The sequence below is a fragment of the Musa acuminata genome, chromosome BXJ1-5, assembly GCF_036884655.1.
Source record: "Musa acuminata AAA Group cultivar baxijiao chromosome BXJ1-5, Cavendish_Baxijiao_AAA, whole genome shotgun sequence".
Lineage (NCBI taxonomy): Eukaryota > Viridiplantae > Streptophyta > Magnoliopsida > Zingiberales > Musaceae > Musa > Musa acuminata.
In genome coordinates, this window is record NC_088331.1 from 9,133,725 (window position 1) to 9,155,643 (window position 21,919).

A 21,919-nucleotide genomic window follows, 5' to 3' on the forward strand; every position below is an offset into this window, starting at 1 on the left:
TGCGGGAGTCGTGGCAGCCAGCTAATGGAAGCACGGCGGAAGCTTCCGGAGACGAAAAACGGGTCCGTGGACCGGGTTATCTGGTCCGGATGCCCACGTTTTTGGGCCCGCGCGTAGAACTACATCATTATAATTAACCTCTATTAGACGACGGTCAGCATAATGACATTGAAACCCAAATAGAATCATAATATCATCTTAGAAAATATTATAGAAACATTAGAGGTCAAATAATATGCGAAAACAATAAAATATTTATTAGTTTTTATAGTTTTAATTCAGTAATGGTTTGTGTTTATTAATTGGATACAAGAATTTTTTTAAATATTTAGAGCGATATATATATATATATATATATATATATATATATATATATATATATATATATATATATATATATATATATATATATATATATATATCCTCGCTATTCGAAGTACTTTACCCCAAAAAACTAAATGGTTCTGTCATGCAAAAAGAAGAGATTAAAGCTACTAGTTCTACATTAGACAAGGATTTCCATAGACAGGAGAGCTTCTCTTTCTTTGAGGGAGGATGAGATTTGATCTTTCATCTTGTGCAAACTCCTCTCCAATAGTATTATTTCCATTTGGAAAGTTACGTGGTAAACAGGTGTACATAAACATGTCAGGGGGAAAAAAGGATTTATTTGGGACGTCCTTCTAGATTTGGGTTTAATGCTGATCGGATCCTGATAGATTCTTTCCATGCACGTGAATCCAAAGCTCTTCGAAAACCATGGCATTGAGCCATCAAAATCAACGCCCACATCTCTTATGCCTTGACGCAGGAATCAGCATAAAAGCCCGGAAACAGTGGGCTACGCTACTGCTGTCACAGGGAAGAACGCAACACAATACAGTACCCGCCACAATGAGATCCTGCATGAACTGGAGATCTTTTCCCCATAAAAATGTATTCTGTGTCTCCCAAAGTACCGCCACGCATGAACTGTAATTTATCTGGTTCTGTTCATGAACTGATAGCCTACTACTCCATCTCTGGGACCAGATGGCCTCCACCTCTTCAGCCTGCGGTAGGATGGGATGACCACCTCTCCACCCTAGAGAGTCCTTTGCACGGTGCTCGCCTGGAGATTCCTTCCGTGCTTCTCAACAGCACGATCGTATTCTGCAGCAATGTGATTGGAAACAGCGAAGCTTGGAAGTGGTAGAAGCTAAAGAACTAGGTGGAAGCACAAGATGGTTCCAAGATGGAACTGTTCTGCAGCAATTTGGTTCCAAGATGGAACTGTTCATGCAGGTTAGAGAGTTTGATGAACTGTAGCTGGAAGCACAAGATGGTTGGGCTACAATGCAAAGCACATCGGATACACATTCAAGATCATGAACAACATCCCCTTGTGTTTGCTGAAAGCTAGAGAGAACAAAACTGGAGGACCAAAGGTCACAGAAGCCACATCGAAAAAAGGAAGGCTCAATCTTTGTGCCAAAAGCCACTCTTTTTTCATCATGATACATGATCTCCAGCCGGATAAAGATGATTCCTTGCTGCGGTAATCTTTTGTGTGGTCATGGTGGGAAGGAAAAGATGGGGTTGTGTTTCAGGGAAACGGAGTGCTTTCTCATGGAGCTTTCCTGTTGAAGCTGCTCATTGTTCACATGAAACTACGCTGCAACAATCAAAAGCAGGCATGCTCAAATTTCTTTTCAAAGGAGAAGTGCAACAGGAAGAGAAGGAACAGTGGATAAAGATAGAGAAAGTTTCTTTCCCTCGCTTGTTCCTCGAGAGAGAACCTAAAGCTGAAGGAAGTTGCACCCGTTTGCTGAATGATGACACAAGATTTGGATTTCTCATGGCTTTTGACTTGCCGAGTACCTTGTCCTAAAGCAAAAGAAACATTTTTTTGACTTTGCTCAGTGTACATGTGGAACTATATATGAGCTCTTAATATATCTTTTGTGTTCAAGATGAAATCACAGTAGTTATCATTTATACAAAATTAAGAAATAAAGGGAAAATAGCATTTGATTTATGAAAATTGGCGATAGGAAATGATACACCATCGTCGTAACTTGAGTCGTTACTGGTTTAGAAGCGTTATATATATATATATATATATATATATATATATATATGTTTTGGCGAATCGAGGTATGTATTGATCGGCGATGAATTGGCGAGGGAATCCAGGCAGTGGGTAGCGGGCGCGGGGCCACATTAGTGTACGGGTGGCAGCGGCCGAGGCGATCGGGGGGACTGGCGATGGGACTCGTGCCCGGAGAGTTGAAGATTCGTGACGTGAATCGTTGGTTGCTTGCAGCCCCCACGCCACCGGTACCGGCAAGGGTGGGAATTTTTTTGTCACGTGCAGGGGTGGGCGTTCCAATTGCGGCGCTTTGTCGGATTCCCACGTGGGAGATCACACTTCGCTCGGTGGATTTTTTTTTTGGCGGGAAGATGGAGCGAGCGATGCTGCTTTTGAAATGGGCGGGAAAATCCCACTGTGAGTTCTTTTGGACGTTCTGTAACGTCTGCTTTCCTTCGTATGTGAAGAAAGACTGTTCAATTAAATTTTCTTGTTTGGATCATTTATTTGGTGGAGATGGAGAGATGCAGTGAGGCAGTGGTGGGTGGAGAAATCATCTAAAAGGAAAAGATAATTAAAGGATGTTTTGTTTGTCTCGATATTTGACATAAAACACATCTTATAAGCTACACCCATAAGTTTCTTAGCTTTTAGATTTCATAATGTTGTTTTAGTCTTGAGGAGGGTTACTGATTCTTATAAGATCTTAGTCTAACTCTTAAAAATATAATTTTTTTGAGTGATTGATCAAAAATTAAATAATCTTATAATAATCGATAGATTATTTTCTCAAATATAAAAGTTTGATGAGCTAAAGTCAATAATAGATAGTATAATATGGATTCGTCTTATTAAATATTTAATTAGACTTCTCAAGGATACCATATTAGTCCCTCATCAATTAGGAATTAAAATGTAGGTAAACAAACTATTACCTCTCAAGTCTCAGTTTAATTTAGTTTTTGATGATGAATCAATGTGTTGCAAAGTCAATAATTTCTTACGATGGTGTTTAAGTCGATGATAATATATACAAGAAGAACCAAATTATCATATGAGAGTCGAATTATTGAAATGATGTAAAAGTGTTGAGGTAAAACTTATAACTTATTGAGGTCTCCATACTCTTGAGTGGAACTCATAACATGTCGAGATCTTTAAGCTCTCAAGGTGTCTCCATTAGAAGTTGACGTCGACATCGAATATTCCTAATTCAATCCATCTAATACATAAAGTAGTGAGGATTTGAAATAATACGAGAGTTCAAAGATAAAAGAAGAGAGAAAGAACATATTATTTATAATCAAGATATTATAATTGTGAAAATATTCTTTAAACTAAAGATGATTCGAAAAAAATATTCTACGTCATGATTGAAATGATCGACTTGACATAGCATATTATTATTTTATATGATATTAATGTCAGGATGATGATTGAAATGATCGACTTGACATAACATATTATTATTTTATACGATATTGATGTCCATGTGTCAAGTTGAGAAATAATGAATTTACTCTTATCAATATTAATACTAATGTACTCAAATATAATTCATCATATCCTAAATGAGTAATTTCATCCCTCTTAAATATTATTTTTAAAAGGTCAAAAAGAAAAGGAAGGCAGATCACATTGGCTCTTTTTGTTTGTTCATAGTACTCAAATATAATTCATCATATCCTAAATGAGTAATTTCATCCCTCTTAAATATTATTTTTAAAAGGTCAAAAGGAAAAGGAAGGCAGATCACATTGGCTCTTTTTGTTTGTTCATAGTAGGGCCAAAGTTTGTGAGATGTTGGAGGTAAAAATAGATCGCAAGGATGAAGAATCTACATGTTCACAATGTGAGGTGCAGTACTTGACGTGCAGGGATAAACATAGGATTAGTACTTGTGATGCAGAGGTGAACATTGGATTCCTTGAGAAAGATTCGCTGGTAGGAGTTGACAAGCTAAAGTAGGGGAAGACAACACTGCAACAGAGAGTAGATTAGATATAGTATCGGAGAAAGCCATTGGAATGGCTGTATGTGCACGGGTGGCCCATTAGTTTACGGATGGAGAAGCTCTTCCTCCGTGTGTGGGGATATGGCCATGCATTTCGTTTTGGTTCTAAAACGAAGCCTTCTCTCTCACATGTAGTTGAGCAGCTGCGTTTGATTCCACGGACTTTGGATTCGGCATTCATTCTAATGGATATGATGCAATATGCGTAATTATGATCCTTTCTATTTTAGTTATAAGCATATTAATATATAATAGGATAAATTATTCAAATAAAACTTTTATATTCATAAATCTTTTTAGTTAGAATCCATTTTTTATTTATTCGCATCTTTTTTTTTCCTATAAATATATTACCCTTGGCCTTTGCCCCAATTGACCATTGTCTCTCATCATCATCACTCGTAGTCTTCGGTCCTTGTTTGTCATTGTTGTTGTGCCCTTATCCATCGTTTCAATTATCATTTTTATTTGTTGCTTTCATCCCTTGTTTGTCTCTGTATTGAAGATTGAGGTGAGTAACCTCTTGATAGAGTAATCGATGATGATCTAGTTGCATAAGCCAACCTTGAAGTCATCGTTGTTGTTCTCAACCTCCACTCCTCTCCAACATCTCACAATTATCTACTTACAATTCTCGAGATTTGATCACAAGTGTTTCACTATCACCCATCATAAATGTTGCTATTTGTCGGCATAACGAAGTCAGAGATACTCGTATCCTCACACATATTTATAATCCCTTATTTCTATAACAACTATAAATGAGAGACAGAAGAAGTGACTAGACAAAGGTGCGACAAATGAGGAGAACGATGTTACTAAATCCCCCTTTCATTATATCATTTCCATCATCGACCTTGACAAAGGGATAGCAATAAAGAATCCAATTAGAGACAAATGCATTGACAATAATAATGTTAATGTACTACTAGGCAATATTAAAGTCCTTAACTAGCACTCACAAGTTTTTATAGATGATAATAAAAGAAAAAAGAAAAAAAAAAACGAGAATGGAAGAAAGTGGGAGGGGAGACGATGACAGAGACAAAAATAACCTACAGATAACGATGTATTTTAATAAAAAAGTATTTTATGAGAATAAATGAAAAAGAGGATGTTAACTGAGAATTAATGAAAAAATATATATATTTAAAAAAATCCTTAATAATATGCATGCATAGATTATGACAACAAAGTTTAAGTATATATCAATAGAAATTTAAAGAAAAAAAATGAAGATAATCTCGTAAACTATGCACCCATATTTTTTCTTTTTGATTCAAAAGAATTATTAATTTTATTTTTAATAAATTAAATAAATATTTTTATTGAAGGATCAGAGCCAATATAGATTTCTTCAAAATCTGATTCGAATATAATATAATAAAAAGTATTTAATCGATTCTTTTTAATGAATTAACTTATATCAATTTCAATTAAGTCTTCCTTAAAATACGACTACGGATGCGTTTCAAGTACAATACACGTACGTTGTCGTCTTGTACAAACATCAACCTCTGTTTTTGCTTCCCACTACCTCTCTCCCCCCTCCCCACCACCACTATCTATTCCCAAAACTCAATACCTCTCCAAAACCCCACCTATCTCCCCCCACTATCGCTTCCCAAAACTCACTCTTTTCTTCTGTTTCCATTGCCGTTCTCCGCTTCTTATCTCTCCCCACGCCTTCTTTCGTCGTTCCTTCTCTCTTTTGTGGAGTGAACCAATAGAGGGTGAAGGAGGGGAAGGATATACGATGGGGAAATATATGAGGAAAGCCAAACTTTCCGGCGAGGTGGCGGTCATGGAGGTCGCTGCCCACCAGCCCTCCCTCGGTGTCCGCACCCGCGCTCGGGCCCTTGCTGCTGCCGCCGCCGCCGCAGCGGCACAAGGCTCCTCCCTCGCCTACCTCGAACTCCGTAGTCGCCGCCTCGAGAAGCCCCTGCCTCTGGTTTCGGCATGCAAGCCCAAATCTAACCCTAGTCCAAAGCTTACCTCTCAGACGGCGAACCGTTCCTCGGCGTCGAATTCGCGGTCGGCGGGGTCCGTTCGGATGAGGAGGTGTTTGGACAGGGGCGAGGGTGCGTCGCCGGATGTGGAAGTGTCGTTCGGCGAGAACTTCCTCGAGTATGAATCGAGAGAAAGGTGGGTTTTTGCCGGATTCTTTGCCTAAAAAACTGAATTTTTTTAGCTAGGCTTCCCAAGCCTGATGCTTTTTGTCGGATCTTGTTTGGTTAGGGTTTTGTTTTTTTCTTTCTTTTCCAAGAAAGTTCTTTCTTTTGGTTCTTTTAGCACCGAAAAATAAAATTATATCAAAAATATAGGTTTTCATGTTTCAGTCTCTTGTGTAGTTTCTTCCAACTTTTATGCTTGAAATCGAAATTGATGGGGTTTGATCATTCCATACAGCTGTTCTTTCTTCGTTCTTGGTGTGTGCTACCTACAAACTTATCAGAAACCCTATTTTACACTAGGGTTTAAGCTTTGAGTTTGCTCTGCTCCTTTTTTGTTCTGTTTTGGGTTTCTTGGCTTATCAACATCTATATTTTATTCTTACTGGACAATGGGGAGTTTGGATATGTTTTGTTTGGAAATGCAGTATTCTTCAAAAGAAAGTTCTCATTATTGTGCTTATCTTCTTTGGTCTTCGAGTTTATCCTTAGAAATGCTTTTCGCTGAGGCCTAATTTTTTCTTTGTCTTTGCAACTTTTGTGGTTCTCACTGATTTTTGGTTTCTGAGACTTTGATTTTATTTGCTTCGGCTTCGGCTTCTGCTACTGAACTTGTTACTTGATTTTGTATCTTGTTTCTGAGATATGGATTACAAGCTTTACCATCAGCAGATTTATGGAACTCCTATTTGTGTCCATCAATGAGGGGACCTCCTTGATGCCTATAAATGCCTGAGTGGATTTACCAGCTAATGACAGCCTACAATTGTGGCCCTACGTCTTTTTTGCTTCCTTGGTACTTGCAAGATGCTTGAGACTGCTAAGTACCAAACAGATCCTGATTCACATAACTTGGTCCAACTAAAACTCATCAAACTCAACAAAGTTGGGTGGCATTTATTCTGATTTATTTTAGTTCCATGATCTTTTCCATACATTTTTAGTCCCTGGAGTAGGATGAGGACATGCTGTGAAACTTAGCCTTCTAAAATGGTTATACTGAGTTATTGATTACAAAGTCCCACACTGTTGAGTTTTCTTTTTTTAGGTTGAAGGCAAAACGGGGGAGAGGGATTAGTGGTAGTTTGAAGTTGAGTTGATCCCTTGTGGTTCTGTGGATGGACCATTGGCCATGGTAAAGAAAGTGGTGAGGTAAGTAAAAAAACAAAGGAAGAACAAGATAATGGTTGAACATCTCATTTGATGCTGAGTCTGCCTGCAAATCAGTCGGCAGGTTTGACCCTTGTCGACGAAGTGCGGCAATCATGTCTACATCTCAATTATTTGTCTTTGTTGCTAGCATTCTGCTCTTGTTTTGGAGTGCTTTGACGATAAATGGTCACTTCAAGCATGTGCACAATTAGATTTGAATTTTTGGTAGCTTTTTCCTTCCGACAACGGTTGGTATCATTAACACTTGACTGTATCTTTTGTCTTTTATGTGGGTTCATGTGTAATCTTTAGAGCCCTTGTTTAGGTTTTGCACATCTGAATCAATCTTTTGAAGCTTGCCGTGGTTCTTTTGTTGCCATCTTTACTTCAGTTGGATGCATGATGGAAATGTTCAATTGCAATGTCAGAAGTATATGGGAACTTTTACTAGTGTGTTTTTGGTCCATTGTTAAGTATTTTGAGGGTTTTATTATGTGCCTGTCTTTTCATTTCTTGGATAAATTATGTTTTGAGAATCTTATGATCTTTTTAATTTTATTTTACTTGAGCGCTTTGGTTCTAATGCTATTTCTTGGTTACTGCATTGTCAGAGAGATGACACCTTGCAGCTCGATAAGGGATTCGGCAACAGCAGTGACTCCAGGTTCTACAACAAGATCTAGCTACTCAATTGCCGGTCACCGGAGAATGCAGAATCCAATGCCACAAAACTTCCCCACTGATTGCGAAATGGAAGAGTTTTTTATGGGGCTAGAGAAACTCCAGCAGCAAATATTCATAGAAAAGTATACAATTCTTCATATTCTTCTCATTTCCTAAACTTACTAGCAAAAGAATGTGCTGCTGCTGAGTTCCATCTGCATCTATTGCTATAAAACCCTGATGTATACCTGGCTATTACCAACCTCTCTTCTTGCCTTTTTGTCTTACTTCCAGGTACAACTACGATCCTGTGAATGACCACCCACTCCCAGGCCGGTATGAATGGGTGGAAATCGACTCGTAGGGAGAACATCATCCAACTATCTCTGTCCAGGAATTCCAGAGGAGAGAGGGAGAGGAGTGCAATGCCAACGGTTTTTGTCACCACATCCAGAGCTCCCTGTTCCGGGTGTAGTGTAATGATCTTTAGAGCTGACAAGGTACTCCTTGGTGAAGAGAAGATGATGCCGAAGCTTATGGTAACTCTTTAAGAGCTCATTCCAAGGTGTGTTGTAGGGCTACTCACCCGATGGAACGGAGATCAACAATGCTGCACCAGAGTTAGTGTTACTAGTAGCTACGAGTTCTTGTGATGGTCGCTAATGGTTCAGAGTGGTCTGTCAGAAATATAAAATGACCCATTTCCCTTTATTCGATCCTTGTGGACACACAACTCTATGTAGGCCAGAAAGAGGCCATGATAGATATGTTCTGGTGAGCATGTTCTTGATGGTACTGTATGTATTAAGCTCTGCCATATGCCGGTGTGTCCATAATGGTCAATGAATGGAGTTGTTTTACCATGGCAGAGCACCTCTCATTCTCATTTTTACTGTTTGATGGTCTTCTGGGAATAATTTCTTTTCATTTCTTTCTCATGTCAGCAGCTGTTGGTTTGTGAAGTATTAACTGGAAAAGATGTTAGTACATGAAATCGATTCTAATGTGATGCTGTGTATGTATATTAAAGATCAGTCGTAAAACTACATTTTCTTTCTGCATCGTTTCCCAAATCATATTTCTTGTTGATGGCTGAAACATTCACGACGCTTTCAGTTTAACCATCACATATGCGATGTTTACAGGAGTGAAATATAAAGACACTAATGCAACTAAAAGCATTCTCCGATATGCATATCAACTGATATCACAGCATCTGTGAGACTAATCTGGCCTTCTCACTGCTCCACCAATGCATCATAAGCATTGAACTTGGCCATTTGTCTCTTTCTGATCACACTTCACCCCTTGTTCTTCCCTTCTCGCATCCATAGATTCGCATAACTCCCGGTTGTAGGAGTAAATGTGGGCCACATATGAGAAGAAGATGAAGTTGAAGACACCAAGAACAGTGAGGAGTGCATAGTAGTAGTCTAGACGTGAGGCATTCAGGTTGTTCAGTATCCATCCCTTGCCATTCTTGCTCGTTATGTCAGCCACCAGTTTTAGGAGAAAGCTGCTGAAGAAATTACCAATCCCATAAGCTGTCAAGGAGAAGGCAGTCCCCAAGCTTTTCATGCTCTCCGGAGCTTGGTCATAGAAGAACTCTATCTTCCCAACGACCAAAAAGGCATCTGCTATTCCCATCAGCACGAACTGAGGAAGCAATATGAAGATGGTGACAGGAATATGGCCTCCCGTCTTGTCTACTCCATGGTTTCTTGCGATGCTTAGCCTTCTTACTTCGGTAAGCGACGCGACCGACATGGAGACGATCTGAAGTGCCAGTCCCACTCCCATTCTCTGGAGCAAGGTGATCCCCCTTGGGTTCTTTGTCCAAACTCTCATGACCTTTACTAAGTAGCAGTCGTAAAGGCCGACCGTTACGAGCATGGAAACAGTGACGAATGCTCCCAGGCTAGCTGGGGGGATTTGGAAGTGCGGCCCAATGTGAAGATCCAAAGTAGTGCCTTGTTTGACGAAGAGGGTGTTGATCTGAGCGATCAGGGTGCAGGGAATGAACATGGCGGCCAGAATCGGCAGCAGTCGTAGAATTCGCTTCGTCTCTTCCACCTGTGTGACCGGGCACAGTGTCCATGGCGTGGTTGGGCTGCATTTTACTGCAGCTTTGTTAAGGAACCTGCACTTTGGAATGGTGAGAGAATGGAGACACTTGCGTTTGATGATAGCGTAACTTGAGTACTTGTGGATGCACTGACCTTAAGCAATCGGTGGAGTCGATCCTGAACTTTCCTTTCTTAGAATACACCTCCAGATCAAGCTCATGAAGCTCCTTTGGGTCATTAGGTATGGGAAGCTTCCACTTCCTTGTCGCAGCCACTATAACCCTTGCCATCCTGGTAAATGGACTTCCTTGGGGCAGTTTGTGCCTGTAATATGGTGTGCCAGCCAAAAAGATCAACACCGAGATCAGCAGACCAAGGGTTGGGATTCCATAACCTAAACTCCATCCCACGTTGTCCTGTATGTAGACCAAGAACGTGTGGGCGAAGAGGGTCCCCACGAAGATGCTGAACATCCACCAGTTGAAGAAGGAGAGCTTGTGCATCTTCTCCTTGGGATCGAACTCATCGAACTGGTCTGCTCCGATGGTCGAGATGTTGGGCTTTGTTCCACCGTTTCCCAGTGCTATTATGTACAGTCCCCCAAAGAAGGCAGCCAACTGCAGTGTTGAAGTTGGCTCGCAGTTTACCTTGCAGGATTCTGGTTTCAGCGGAGAGATGGAGACTGCTAACGTCAGCAAACACATCCCCTGTGAGCATGGAGTTTGGCATTCGTCATGCACAAGTTGAGAAGATGATGACCTCTTTGGATTCGTTTGCCAAAAAAAGACTACTTTTCCCACTGGAATTCTCAAATATTTCACTACCAATAAGATCAAGGAGGATTATTACATGGCCACCGCTATCTTCTTCGGTTCTGACTGTTTGGTAGTGAATTATCATATATATTTCGGTCAGTGTTAAGATGATATTTAGAAAGGATTGAAAAAAGTACTAAGAGAATATTTCTGAATTTATAAATATCGAGAAAGTTGGATGATATATGTTTGACAATCTAACAGCTTAAACTTTTGGATTGAATTGGTGTCAAACTCAATATAACTTTGACTATTGACTCACTTATTGTTAATGGATTTCTAACATGATATTAGAGTCAAGATTTGTAAATGAGTGATGATTAAAAAGAAAAAGAAAGATAGGAGAGAGAAAGAGAAAAGTGGATGATTAAAAAAAAAAGAGAGAGAGAAAGAGCTAATGAGAGAGTGAGTACAAAAAAATAATGATTGAAAAAAAAAGAATTAAATCTGAATGATAAATAGTCAAGTTTTTGATCGTACCATTTATTCTGAGAAGATAATTGAGTCACATAGGAAAAAATGTTAGAAGATATTGTATGTCTCATAAGGAGAAGATTGAAAAAAAGGAGTAAACAAATAATTTTATATTAATATATATATATATATATATATAATAATTATTTAATGAATTAGTGTCTATCGGTATATTAATTAATGAGTTGACAGTACAGATAGGTCATTGACAACAGTATGTAGAAAAAACGATTGATTCGCGCTAACATTACAAGTCAACGTGAATGTGAACTAGCTTGGGAGAACATGAAAGCGACTTCTCAGAGCATGAAACAAATGAATTGAAGAGGAAGTCAGATAAGGATGAACTCAAATAATGGTGAGATGGAAGTCTCGGTTCTCATTTGTTTTGAGTTAATCCATCACCACACAGACAACCAAGATTTTTGCCGATTGTTTGACGGGGAGAAGTCAGTGGCACGGAAGAAAAGTCCACATGGAGGCCAATCGGTTGCCGAAGGATGAAGACGATCGTAGGACAGAAAAGTCTACGAGGAGTCCGACAAGGTCACGATAGCTTCCCGGCGCCGATATCTATGAAAGATTGTCTCTGCTTTGACTATCTTTGTATGCATGGGGAAGACTGGATCTAGCTGCCAACCATGGCAATCATGTCGAAGGGGATTGGCTATAAGTTGAGTTGAGGCAAGGGTGTCCCTTGGCATTCATGGAGTTGGTCCTATGGTGGGTCAGAGCCAACTGGAACAGTCAACGCTTCTATCATGTAAGACATGACGGTCAACGAAATGATTGCTCATGTGAAATGACACCAAATGTAGCGTGTTAGACATTAGGGTTTCTCGGACAGTGGAATCTTATGATAGATTATTAAGGTTTTTTACCAACAAAATTAATTACTTTTTTTTTAAAAAAAAATTATTTTTTATTTCGATGTAAAACCCTATCCCATACGATATTTTTATTTTATGGAAATCAAATATGGAGTCATGGAGATGAGCTCCACACAAACTTGTTGATGTCATGGAGATCCACACGTATCGAATACTTGTTCTTCTAGAAAAGCAGTGCTTTACTGGTGAGGATGGTGAGATGTCTTGTGGTCGCGTATAAGTATACGTTTCCAGTGAGAAAGGTTAAATGCTTGTGTCTACTACAAGTGGAAAATAGATCAGCAATGAATACGAAAACTTGGAGTTAACAGTGTTGAGATAAATTTTGTCTAGCAGCTAAAGATAAAGAGATAAATCTGAGTTGAAGGCAGTGAAATCAAACGAAAAAGGAGAAGTAAACCTGAGTTGAAGGGAGTGAAGTGGAGTTACCGAGAGATAGATGGCAGAAGAGAAGAGGAAGGTCCAGTATCGGCCGAGAAGAGCGTCGGCGACGTACGCCCCTAAGACTGGTGTCAAGAACACAGTGCCCACCCAGTTGGTGACGTTGTTTGCTGCATCAACGGTGCCCTGATGGAGCTTGTTGGTCAAATACAGCACCAAGTTGGATGAGATTCCATAGTACGCCATCCTCTCAAACACCTCGTACACTGCACAACAAGAATGATCACCGACCGATGTATGGGAATTAGAAGCTTAGATGGAAGTTATACAAGGCATATTATTTGTTACCAACAACGAAGGAGCAAGCAGTCCATCCGCCTCTCTTGGATCTAAGCACAGGGCTCCCCTTGAGGTCCACGGAGCCATCCTTGGCGTAGTCTCCCTCCCCAGTCTCTCTTATCTCCGCCATTGCCTATGGTGCTTCGAACACTCACGGAGTGGTTGCTCATTTATAGACTCTGTCAGACGCAGATTACCATTTTGTCCTCCGCACTTACTCCTCGCATGGCCTTCCCTCTGTATCCTTCCGTACCCAAGCGTTCATTTCACACTGTACATAGAAGTATGTGCGGGTCAGTGCATAATTATTCAGAGGTTTGATAAGGAAGCGTGGAAACGTCTTCGATGGGGAAGACCTGAGGTGCATGAGTAAGTTTGGGGTCACTGCTATTGCCGTCAGGTCTCCCTCGTTCGGCTGTGCAAGAAGACCGGCATGCCGCCATTGACAGCCTCGCTCCACGCCCTTGGAGTTGCACGCACTGTGAGCTCTTCTTGTTGCTATACTCGACTTCGTCCTCGCAGTTCAATGTACGTCTAACAACAAATAATTGATGTGTGGTTTAGTTCAGCAACCACTATGACATTTGTATCAGAACATGGCTTTGAGATAAATGAATCCCCAAAGTAGTATAAATTATCATCTAAGGAAGGTCGGATGACGAGACGATGGCATTCAAGATCAAAAATAGTAAAGAAACATTCATCATCAAAGCACCAGTGGTCTAGTGGTAGAATAGTACCCTGCCACGGTACAGACCCGGGTTCGATTCCCGGCTGGTGCAAGCCATTTTTTAGTAGCTTCAAGAATGCTTCCGCGCATAATTTGATATGAGATTTATAAGAAAGAAAAGGACTTGGCGGCAGCTTGAAAGAAGCGCACGAACAAAGTAATCTATTTATAGAGACTGAATATATAATCTACCTCTATCTTAAAATTACCCCTTTCTCCCGAAAAAGGAAAAACGTGCAGTAGGAATTACTTATAGAGACTGTTAACGCACGCCATCATGTGTTGGGAATGCATAATTTGATTATATGCGACGTACACATTAAGTTCACGAAACATGTAAACTTCAAATATGCCACTGCAATATAAAGCAAAATCCATAGGGAACAAAGAAATGTAGGAATTTTCAGATACAAACGAAACATTCAACACTAAGTCTCAGACAAGTGACCTCTCAAGCAAAGCTTCGATGAGCCTCTCAGGAACTCCAAGAGGTCGTTACAAAATTTTAAATCGACTATTGATAGCTCATCGCAAGTAGTCAAACACTGTATCGACCACCTCTATTCGACTTGTCTCTCCTCGAGTCATCCTGCAGGAGGAGGAAACAAATTAACATTCTGAGGATAGATGGTAACACATACTATTTTGTTTTTCGGTTCACTTCGAGGTGCTAAATAGAACCAATAAAATTAAGGTAAATAAAAATCTGAATGTAGTGTAAAATGCATTTGAGTCGATATGCTGACATGATAGACTGATTCCTGAGGTTTTAAGGTTGTAAAGGGATGTACATGAAAGCTGTATACGATCTTCTCATTGAAGTCGATGATTTCCTTCCACTTCCGCCCAATGCTCATCTAACAAAGAATTCATCGAGTTAGTTTCAGAACTGAGTACAAAATATTGAGAAACAAGGAAACAAATCTTAAGCATAAGAATAAAAAAGTGATTTAATATCATCGTATGCTTTATTGTTCACTTTTTTCTGGAATTGCGAACAAAATCAGGATCGGCCATAAGGTTTAGGATTAATATCTGGTCAGATCAATAAAATCTGATCATGGAGTCAGGTATTCTATAAAGAACCTAAAGTTAAAGATTGGTTAGGGATCAGCTGGAATCAGAAGGCAATCAGACAGATTGGTGGCATTGGTGAGCATAGGCTGCAATAAGCCTGACAGGTATTGGAACTAGCAAATTGTTAGAACTGGCCACAATCAGTCAGAACTGGTGAGATCAGCCTGGGATCAGCAAAGTACTGTTGATTCTTCCAGTTCATAACGATCCACAAAAAAAATCAGTATAGAACCTCGTGCACCGGGGCATCCTACTTATAGGTGTACACCTCAGCACACTGGTTCTTACCCCTAAAATAGAGAATACACTTATAGGTGTCTGGTAAAGCAATAAAGCTACAAAATGGTGTTTGGTAACTTTGAAAACCAAAGATCTTAAAACCTGCTTAGCTGTCTTGTGGACGAAAAAATCATAAGCGATATAGGAAAAAATATCTCATAAAGATTATGGAAGGAAACCAGGTAAGAATTGAGCATGTTAATCTTAATCTCATCAATCTGGTAAGTAAAATAAAGTCTGAGTGTCAATGTCCCTTTATTTTACTTACCTGAGCAGTCAGATTAACAATATTAATCATACTTTATACGGCAGTTTCCCGTTGTCATCAAGATAATATGACACTACACTGTCTTTCATTTTGTATTACTAAGACTTCCATTTTATTTTCCCAAATTTACAACTATGATGCTGTTTACAACTCTTCATCTTTTCAAAGTGCTAAACAACATTAACTCAACCAGTCATACTTGTAACTTCTTGGTGCATTTTGACATTCCTTGAATCCTCTTTGGAGAGTTTTCTGTAATGCAAACTTCTTCAAAATTCAGATTTTAATTTAATGCTTTACTAATATCACCATATTTTTGGTACAAAACAGCATAAGTTGGTGAATAGTGATTAAGCACTCAACGTCACAACTGTTAAGATTCAATCGAATGGTGCAAGCACACATTAAGCATAGCTCACAAATAATGCAGTGGTCATGCCATGAGTGCACGATGGGGCCTTATCATGGACCAACGACACCATCAAGTAATTAATTCAAAAACAGCACCCAAACAGTGCCACCAACATTTTCTTAAAAAGGTAAAGATCACGGTAAAAGAAAGAAACACGAACACCCAATGTTGTATATGACTACCTACAGTGTAAAGTAATTTATATTATATTATGTCTTTACAGATTAATATCCATCACAAATTTATTCAAGTATGAAAGAAAAGAACCTGAACAGCTTCGTTGCTTGCTGCCTTTGTCCACAACGCAAGCTTGTCCTGCCTTTGGCGTACACTAACAACAATACCACAAATTTCCTCACTCTCTTCAAACTGCTCCCCAATCAAAGCCATCAACTGCAAAATCCAGTTAATTGCATATCAAAAATTACTTAGGATTACAATCTAGTAAATTTCAAAATACTCGCTACAAACTTAAGAGCAAATTACTGTCAAAAAAATAAAAATGACACACCGTCTCTAGCCACAAGGTGTCAAGAGTGGCCTTTCTGTTACACGTAACAGTCCACTTGCCTCCATTGGCACATTCAGGATCTTCCCATTTGGGTTCTATCCCGGACTTGAAACAGTGGAAGTCGGTGTTAGCAGGCAATTTGCTCGGACGAAAGATCTGATCATACAAGCTGCAAAGAAAAATCAAAACCAAATGCACAATTATTTAGCAAATTTAAAGCTAACATGGAAGATGAGACAAAATTACAAGAGCCCTGGTTAAAGATTGGTCATATAACAACAGAACGAATGCCATAACCTTATTAACATCAGAGGGCTAAAAGTACATAGTCATATGATTCTTACAATGTTCGATTGGGATTATAACGAGTTTTATACCAACTGTTGTTCAACAAAATAAATCACAAAACAGTAGAAAAAAAGAAAAAGATTTCAGCACCCAAATGCTTGCAAATTTTGAACACCCTGTTGTGCTGTTTGAGTTGATACTTCTAGAACTCCTAACAATTAAATGGAGAAGCTGTAGTTCAAAGTACCGAGATGATGCTTTATTCCCTTTGAACATGAACTTATAGAAAAAAAGAGTGATAACCACACATGTTCTTACGATAAAAATAAGTATAATTGCTTTCCTATCTTCATCGTTAAGGATTTAGGGTTAAAATCATGATGGAAGGCGTCTCCTCCATTATTCCTTTTTTAAGATCTAAAGAAAGAAGGCTACTAAATAAATCATCAACACGCAAAACTGCAAAGAATCATACAAAGCTATGATTCACTTCCAGGGCAGGCTAGAAAATATGAACACAAGCAAGACGAACAATAAACCCTCTAAAGCACCACAGATCGTAATATAGATCAGGAGGAACAGATCAAACATCAGGGTTGTCGTACCACCAGAACTCCTCGACGGTGTCGAAGGTGTAGACCTTGCGAAGGGCGCTGCCCCAGGCGGCGCCCTGCTTCGGCTTCGACTGGTTGTCGAACCAGAACGTCCACTTCCTCTCCAGGCGGTGTGGCGCCTCTACTCCGCCCTCGCCACCAGAGCTCGCCGCCATCGTCTCGCCCACCTCCGCCATCCTCCTCTCCAATCTCCGTCGACTTTCACACAATCAGAAGCGACGAGACGCCAAAAGAGAGCCGCCACAAGAACGAAGGGTTCGGAGTCGGTCGCATAAATAGTGAGGTTTCTTTACGTAAGCCCCTCACATCATTTCATTTGCAAATAAAGTCCCACGGTTTATAATAAAGTCCCCAAAACGTCTGGGAATTAGTATGAATTAAATCTGATGAAAGAATAACCACCAGCGGTGTTAGGTCCGTAGAAATACATTGTCAACACATGGCTATCTTTTGGCTTTTTATTTAATATAAATTTTATCCGAAATAATTCATTTAAATCAAATTATGACGCTGAATAAAAAAAATCATAAATAAATTCGTGAGTTGAATTATATAGAAATATATATTAAAGATAAAATATATATTATATAGTCAAATCCAAATCTCACGTGTAGAGATTTATGATTTGAGGATTAATTATAAATGGTTTGATCGTATAATTTGAGTGTATGATTGATAAAAATCTCTCTTTATAAATACACATTATGATATAAATAAAATAATAAGTTTTTCAATTATTCATGGTATTAGAGTCCCTTTTGTCTCGAGCAAGACTTTTCCTTGTTCGACGGTAGTATATCCTCTTTTCTATGAGCTTGTTGGCCTCATTCAACCCTAGGTTCATGAAAGTCCTCACCTCCTTTATGATCTTGATCTTGGTGGCATGGGTGTCGAAGTTCTCTAACTTTAGATCAAACGTTGTCTTCTCCATAGGTGGCATTGGCGGGTCTAGGGAAGCCAATGATGATACTCGTGTCAGAAAAATAGCAATGATTATCTATGGTAAGTAAAGAATAGTAGTGATTCTCCTCACCGATGCCTCATACTATTCTTCTTTAAACAACAAACATTCAACTAGTAGATATGTTATCAAAAATCACAATCATAACCTTATGTGATATCCACCATGGGGCTCTATCAAATAAACGAGTGGTAGAGGTTCTGCCATCACTTCATATCAAAAGGAATCTTATCTTTTTATCTCAATTCTATGAATAAAATGACACATTTATTGAGTTCTTTCTTGACTCGTTTTTTATAAAGGATCCGAACAAGGATATATCTTTAGTTTAAAGCTAGAATAAATATATTTTTTTAATGATTGTGAGCTTCATAAATTACTCAATCAATTGCTCTTATTTTAGTTATTGCTTCAATTGATGTGTGGCATCCGTTATCCTCTATTCAACAATAATTAATTTCTCGTTACTTTTTTTCAATTTTTAAATAATTATAACTTATTTTGATGCTTGCCTTAATAATAAAGGTCACAGACTACCTTTTAGAATATCTTTCATATTCTAAAATGTCCTTCATATTCTATGATAAACCATTTGAAATTATTTATACTGATGTCTAGTATATTACTCTGATCATCCTCTTTGATAATTTTAGATTCTATACTATATTCGTTGATTACTTCATTAAATATACATGGCTATATCATTTCATACATAAATATGAAGTCACCAAAATCTTTATCCATTTTAGAATGGCGGTCAAGAACTTCTTCTAGTCTACCATCAAATAATTTACTCTAATGGAGGAGATAAATACCGAGCCCTAATTACTCGCCTATTATCTTATGGTATATAACATCTAAAGTCACCACATGCACATCTCAACTAGTTGGCTCTATTGAACAAAAGTATCAATATATAGTTAAAATTAGTCTCGCCCTTTTACACCAAAACTCTATACCATTAACCTTTTGGTTAGTAGCCTTTTAATATACCTCTTTAACCATATATTCACCTCAATCTTACAACATTAGTTATAATTAGAAAAGCTATTTCATAAATCCTCGAACTTTCAATAACTTAAAGTATTTGATTGTTTATATTATCTTTGACTATGCCTCTATGATCACACAAGTTAACACTAAGATTCAAGCCTTTCATCTTCATTGAGTACTCTCTTGAACATAATATATTTCGATGCTCTAATCCTCAAATTCAAAAGGTCTTTATACCACATTATGTTATTTTTGTTGAGTCCACTTTTTCCTTCCAAAATTTTGCTCATTCACTAATGCAAGCCACTACAACAATCATATATCACTAGGTCTATATTAGTACACCATAAACCCTCTCAAGCACACCCCTCACCACATCAACCAACAATTCTTCTCTAGACCTGTATCTCTTATCACTCTAGTACATACCACCTCACCCTCTCTATAACTTCTTCATCCGCTCCTTTACTTACTCACTTTGCAATGCTCGATGAAACAACACTCTTGGCACCACAAAGGATATCTTTATCCTCTCCTTGGCAAAGTAACACTAAGGTGTATCAGCTTGATTAAGTATATGTTACTAACTCTCTACTAATTCTTATCCCTCCAATATAACCTAATAATACAATTGGGTTTGAACATTACATGATAACATGCTCCAAAAATAACATCTTCAAGCCATATTAAATCCTTGAAATTATTTATATTGATGTCTAGCCCTTACCCCAACCACCTCCTTTGATAGTTTTAGATTCTGTCATTTTCGTAGATTGTTTCACTAAATATACATGATTATACTCTCACAAACATAAATATGAAGTCACAAGAATATTTACCCATTTTAGAATGATGGTCGAGAACTTCTTCTAGTTTGCAATCAAAACAATTTACTTTAATGAATGAGATAAATATAAAGTCCTAACAACTCACCTCTTATCAAGTGATATACAATATCTTAAATCACCACAATACATACATCAACTAGTTGGCTCTACTGAATGAAAGCATCGATATATAATTAAAATTAGTTTCACCATTTTATACTAAAACTTTATGCCACTAATCTTTTGGTTAATAGTCTTTCAAATTGTAGTCTATCTCATTAATCGCATGCTCACCCCAATCCTACAACATAATTATCATTTGAAAAATTATTTCATAAAATCTCAAACCTTTAAAAACTCAAAATATTTGGCTATTTATGTTATTCCTAGCTACGATCCTATATATCACATAAGGTTACACTAATAATATCTAAGCCTTGCATCTTCATTGGATACTCCCCTGAGCATATATGTTTCAGTACTCTAATCCTTAAACTCAAAAAGTCTTTGTATTACGTCATATTATTTTTGTCGAGTCCACATTTCCCTTTCAAAATCTTGCTCTTTTAGAAATGCGAGCTATTATAACAACTATACATCACTAGGTTCATATGAGTATACCTTAAACCCTCTCAAGCACACCTCTTACCGCACAAACCAATAGTTATCTTCTAGACTTGTCCTCCTTTATCACTCTAGTTCAGCATCACCTCACTCCCCCTACAACTTCTTTATCTATTCCTCTACTAACTCACTCTCCAATGACCAATGAAGTAATGCCCTTAGCACTACAAATGATGTCTTTACTCTCATCTCGGCGAAGTGACACTAAAGTGTATCAGCCTGATTAGGTACATGTTACTAACTCTACCAATTCTCATACCTCCAACACAACATAATAATACCATTGAGCTTAAATATCACATGACAATAAGCTCCAAAAAATGATATCTTCAAACCATGTTAATCTTTGATTATCATGCTACCACAAGCTTTCTACTTAAGCCTACTAAACCTATCATCATCACTCAAGCTCAAAAATCTCTATACTGATGCAAAGCCATGCGTGAAGAATACGATGCTATACACCATAGTGCCATATGGACCCTTGTACGATCTCACAATACATAAATTATCATCGGGTGTAAGTGGATCTTTCAAATTAAATGGAATATAGATGGATCCAGTACTAGATATAAAACACGTCTAGTAGCTAAAGACAACGATTAGGTGTTGATTTCATAAAAATATTTAGTCTAATTATTAAACTGACAAGAATTCAACTTATCTATTACTCATATACATCAATTAGATATTAACAATACTTTATTAAAAGGGACCTCAATTAAAGATGTCTTATATAGCAATCTTTGATTTCATCTTCCCTTAATATCTAAGTCATGTTTGTAAACTATAAAAAACTATTTATGGACTTCGCGAAGCTACAAGAGCCTAGTATACCAAAATTAACTCATTTGTTATATCAATCAACTTTGTCAACTCCAAATTTGACACCTATTTATTTCTACAAAAAAGAATTATATATCTACTAGTTTATGTGGATGATATTATCATAAGGTAATAATCCGATGGAAATCAAATAGTTCTTTAAACAATTTACAGATTAATTCTCCATCAATAATTTAGAAACCTTAAATTATTTTTTCGACTTCTCATATCTCAAAAGAGGTATATTTAAGATCTATTATGAAAGACGAATATGTAGAATATCAAAGAAGTCGTCACCCCATTATCCACCACTGAACCACTTATAATGATAGTCGGATCTTAGATGATAAGTACTTGGTTTCTTATAATATTTATCTCTTACATATTTGTACATCTCATTTATAGTTAATAAATTATAACAATTCATATATCGACCCTCCATTGTGTATTGGTGTGCACTAAAACGCATCCTAC

At 38.0% G+C, this 21,919-nt stretch overlaps 3 protein-coding genes and 1 non-coding gene across 4 annotated transcripts; 2 read left to right on the plus strand and 2 right to left on the minus strand.

The window, feature by feature from the left end:
• The first annotated feature begins 5,655 nt into the window (after positions 1-5,655).
• Positions 5,656-8,934, plus strand: LOC135673665 (cyclin-dependent kinase inhibitor 5-like). Its single transcript, XM_065182806.1, has 3 exons — positions 5,656-6,230; positions 8,020-8,214; positions 8,366-8,934. The coding sequence occupies exons 1-3, from the start codon at positions 5,842-5,844 to the stop codon at positions 8,433-8,435; spliced, it is 654 nt and encodes a 217-aa protein (XP_065038878.1). The 5' UTR covers positions 5,656-5,841; the 3' UTR covers positions 8,436-8,934.
• Positions 8,935-9,065: 131 nt separating this feature from the next.
• On the minus strand, positions 9,066-13,204 carry LOC135673664 (protein NRT1/ PTR FAMILY 5.2-like). Its single transcript, XM_065182805.1, has 4 exons — positions 13,046-13,204; positions 12,746-12,963; positions 10,291-10,844; positions 9,066-10,211 (listed from the first exon to the last, which is right to left on the minus strand). Exons 1-4 carry the CDS (start codon positions 13,164-13,166, stop codon positions 9,329-9,331), a joined length of 1,776 nt encoding a protein of 591 aa, XP_065038877.1. The 5' UTR covers positions 13,167-13,204; the 3' UTR covers positions 9,066-9,328.
• A 543-nt stretch (positions 13,205-13,747) lies between these two features.
• TRNAG-GCC (transfer RNA glycine (anticodon GCC)) lies at positions 13,748-13,818 on the plus strand. The gene has a single exon. It is a non-coding gene; the product is annotated as a tRNA-Gly (tRNA).
• A 285-nt stretch (positions 13,819-14,103) lies between these two features.
• Positions 14,104-17,471, minus strand: LOC135673666 (eukaryotic translation initiation factor-like). Its single transcript, XM_065182807.1, has 5 exons — positions 17,207-17,471; positions 16,314-16,482; positions 16,070-16,195; positions 14,558-14,623; positions 14,104-14,355 (listed from the first exon to the last, which is right to left on the minus strand). The coding sequence occupies exons 1-5, from the start codon at positions 17,389-17,391 to the stop codon at positions 14,305-14,307; spliced, it is 597 nt and encodes a 198-aa protein (XP_065038879.1). The 5' UTR covers positions 17,392-17,471; the 3' UTR covers positions 14,104-14,304.
• Positions 17,472-21,919: the final 4,448 nt, after the last annotated feature.

Excerpts from the sequence above, each read along its gene's own strand:
- LOC135673665 (XM_065182806.1), top strand. The coding sequence starts at position 5,842 with ATGGGGAAATATATGAGGAAAGCCAAACTTTCCGGCGAGGTGGCGGTC. Across the intron at positions 6,231-8,019 it reads GAGTATGAATCGAGAGAAAG|AGAGATGACACCTTGCAGCT; the intron begins GTGGGTTTTTGC and ends CTGCATTGTCAG. Across the intron at positions 8,215-8,365 it reads CAGCAAATATTCATAGAAAA|GTACAACTACGATCCTGTGA; the intron begins GTATACAATTCT and ends TCTTACTTCCAG.
- LOC135673664 (XM_065182805.1), bottom strand. The coding sequence starts at position 13,166 with ATGGCGGAGATAAGAGAGACTGGGGAGGGAGACTACGCCAAGGATGGC. Across the intron at positions 12,964-13,045 it reads TGCTTGCTCCTTCGTTGTTG|TGTACGAGGTGTTTGAGAGG; the intron begins GTAACAAATAAT and ends CTTGTTGTGCAG. Across the intron at positions 10,845-12,745 it reads CTTCTGCCATCTATCTCTCG|GGGATGTGTTTGCTGACGTT; the intron begins GTAACTCCACTT and ends CCATGCTCACAG.
- LOC135673666 (XM_065182807.1), bottom strand. The coding sequence starts at position 17,391 with ATGGCGGAGGTGGGCGAGACGATGGCGGCGAGCTCTGGTGGCGAGGGC. Across the intron at positions 16,483-17,206 it reads ACCGTCGAGGAGTTCTGGTG|CTTGTATGATCAGATCTTTC; the intron begins GTACGACAACCC and ends TTTTCTTTGCAG. Across the intron at positions 14,356-14,557 it reads AGATCGTATACAGCTTTCAT|GATGACTCGAGGAGAGACAA; the intron begins GTACATCCCTTT and ends CTCCTCCTGCAG.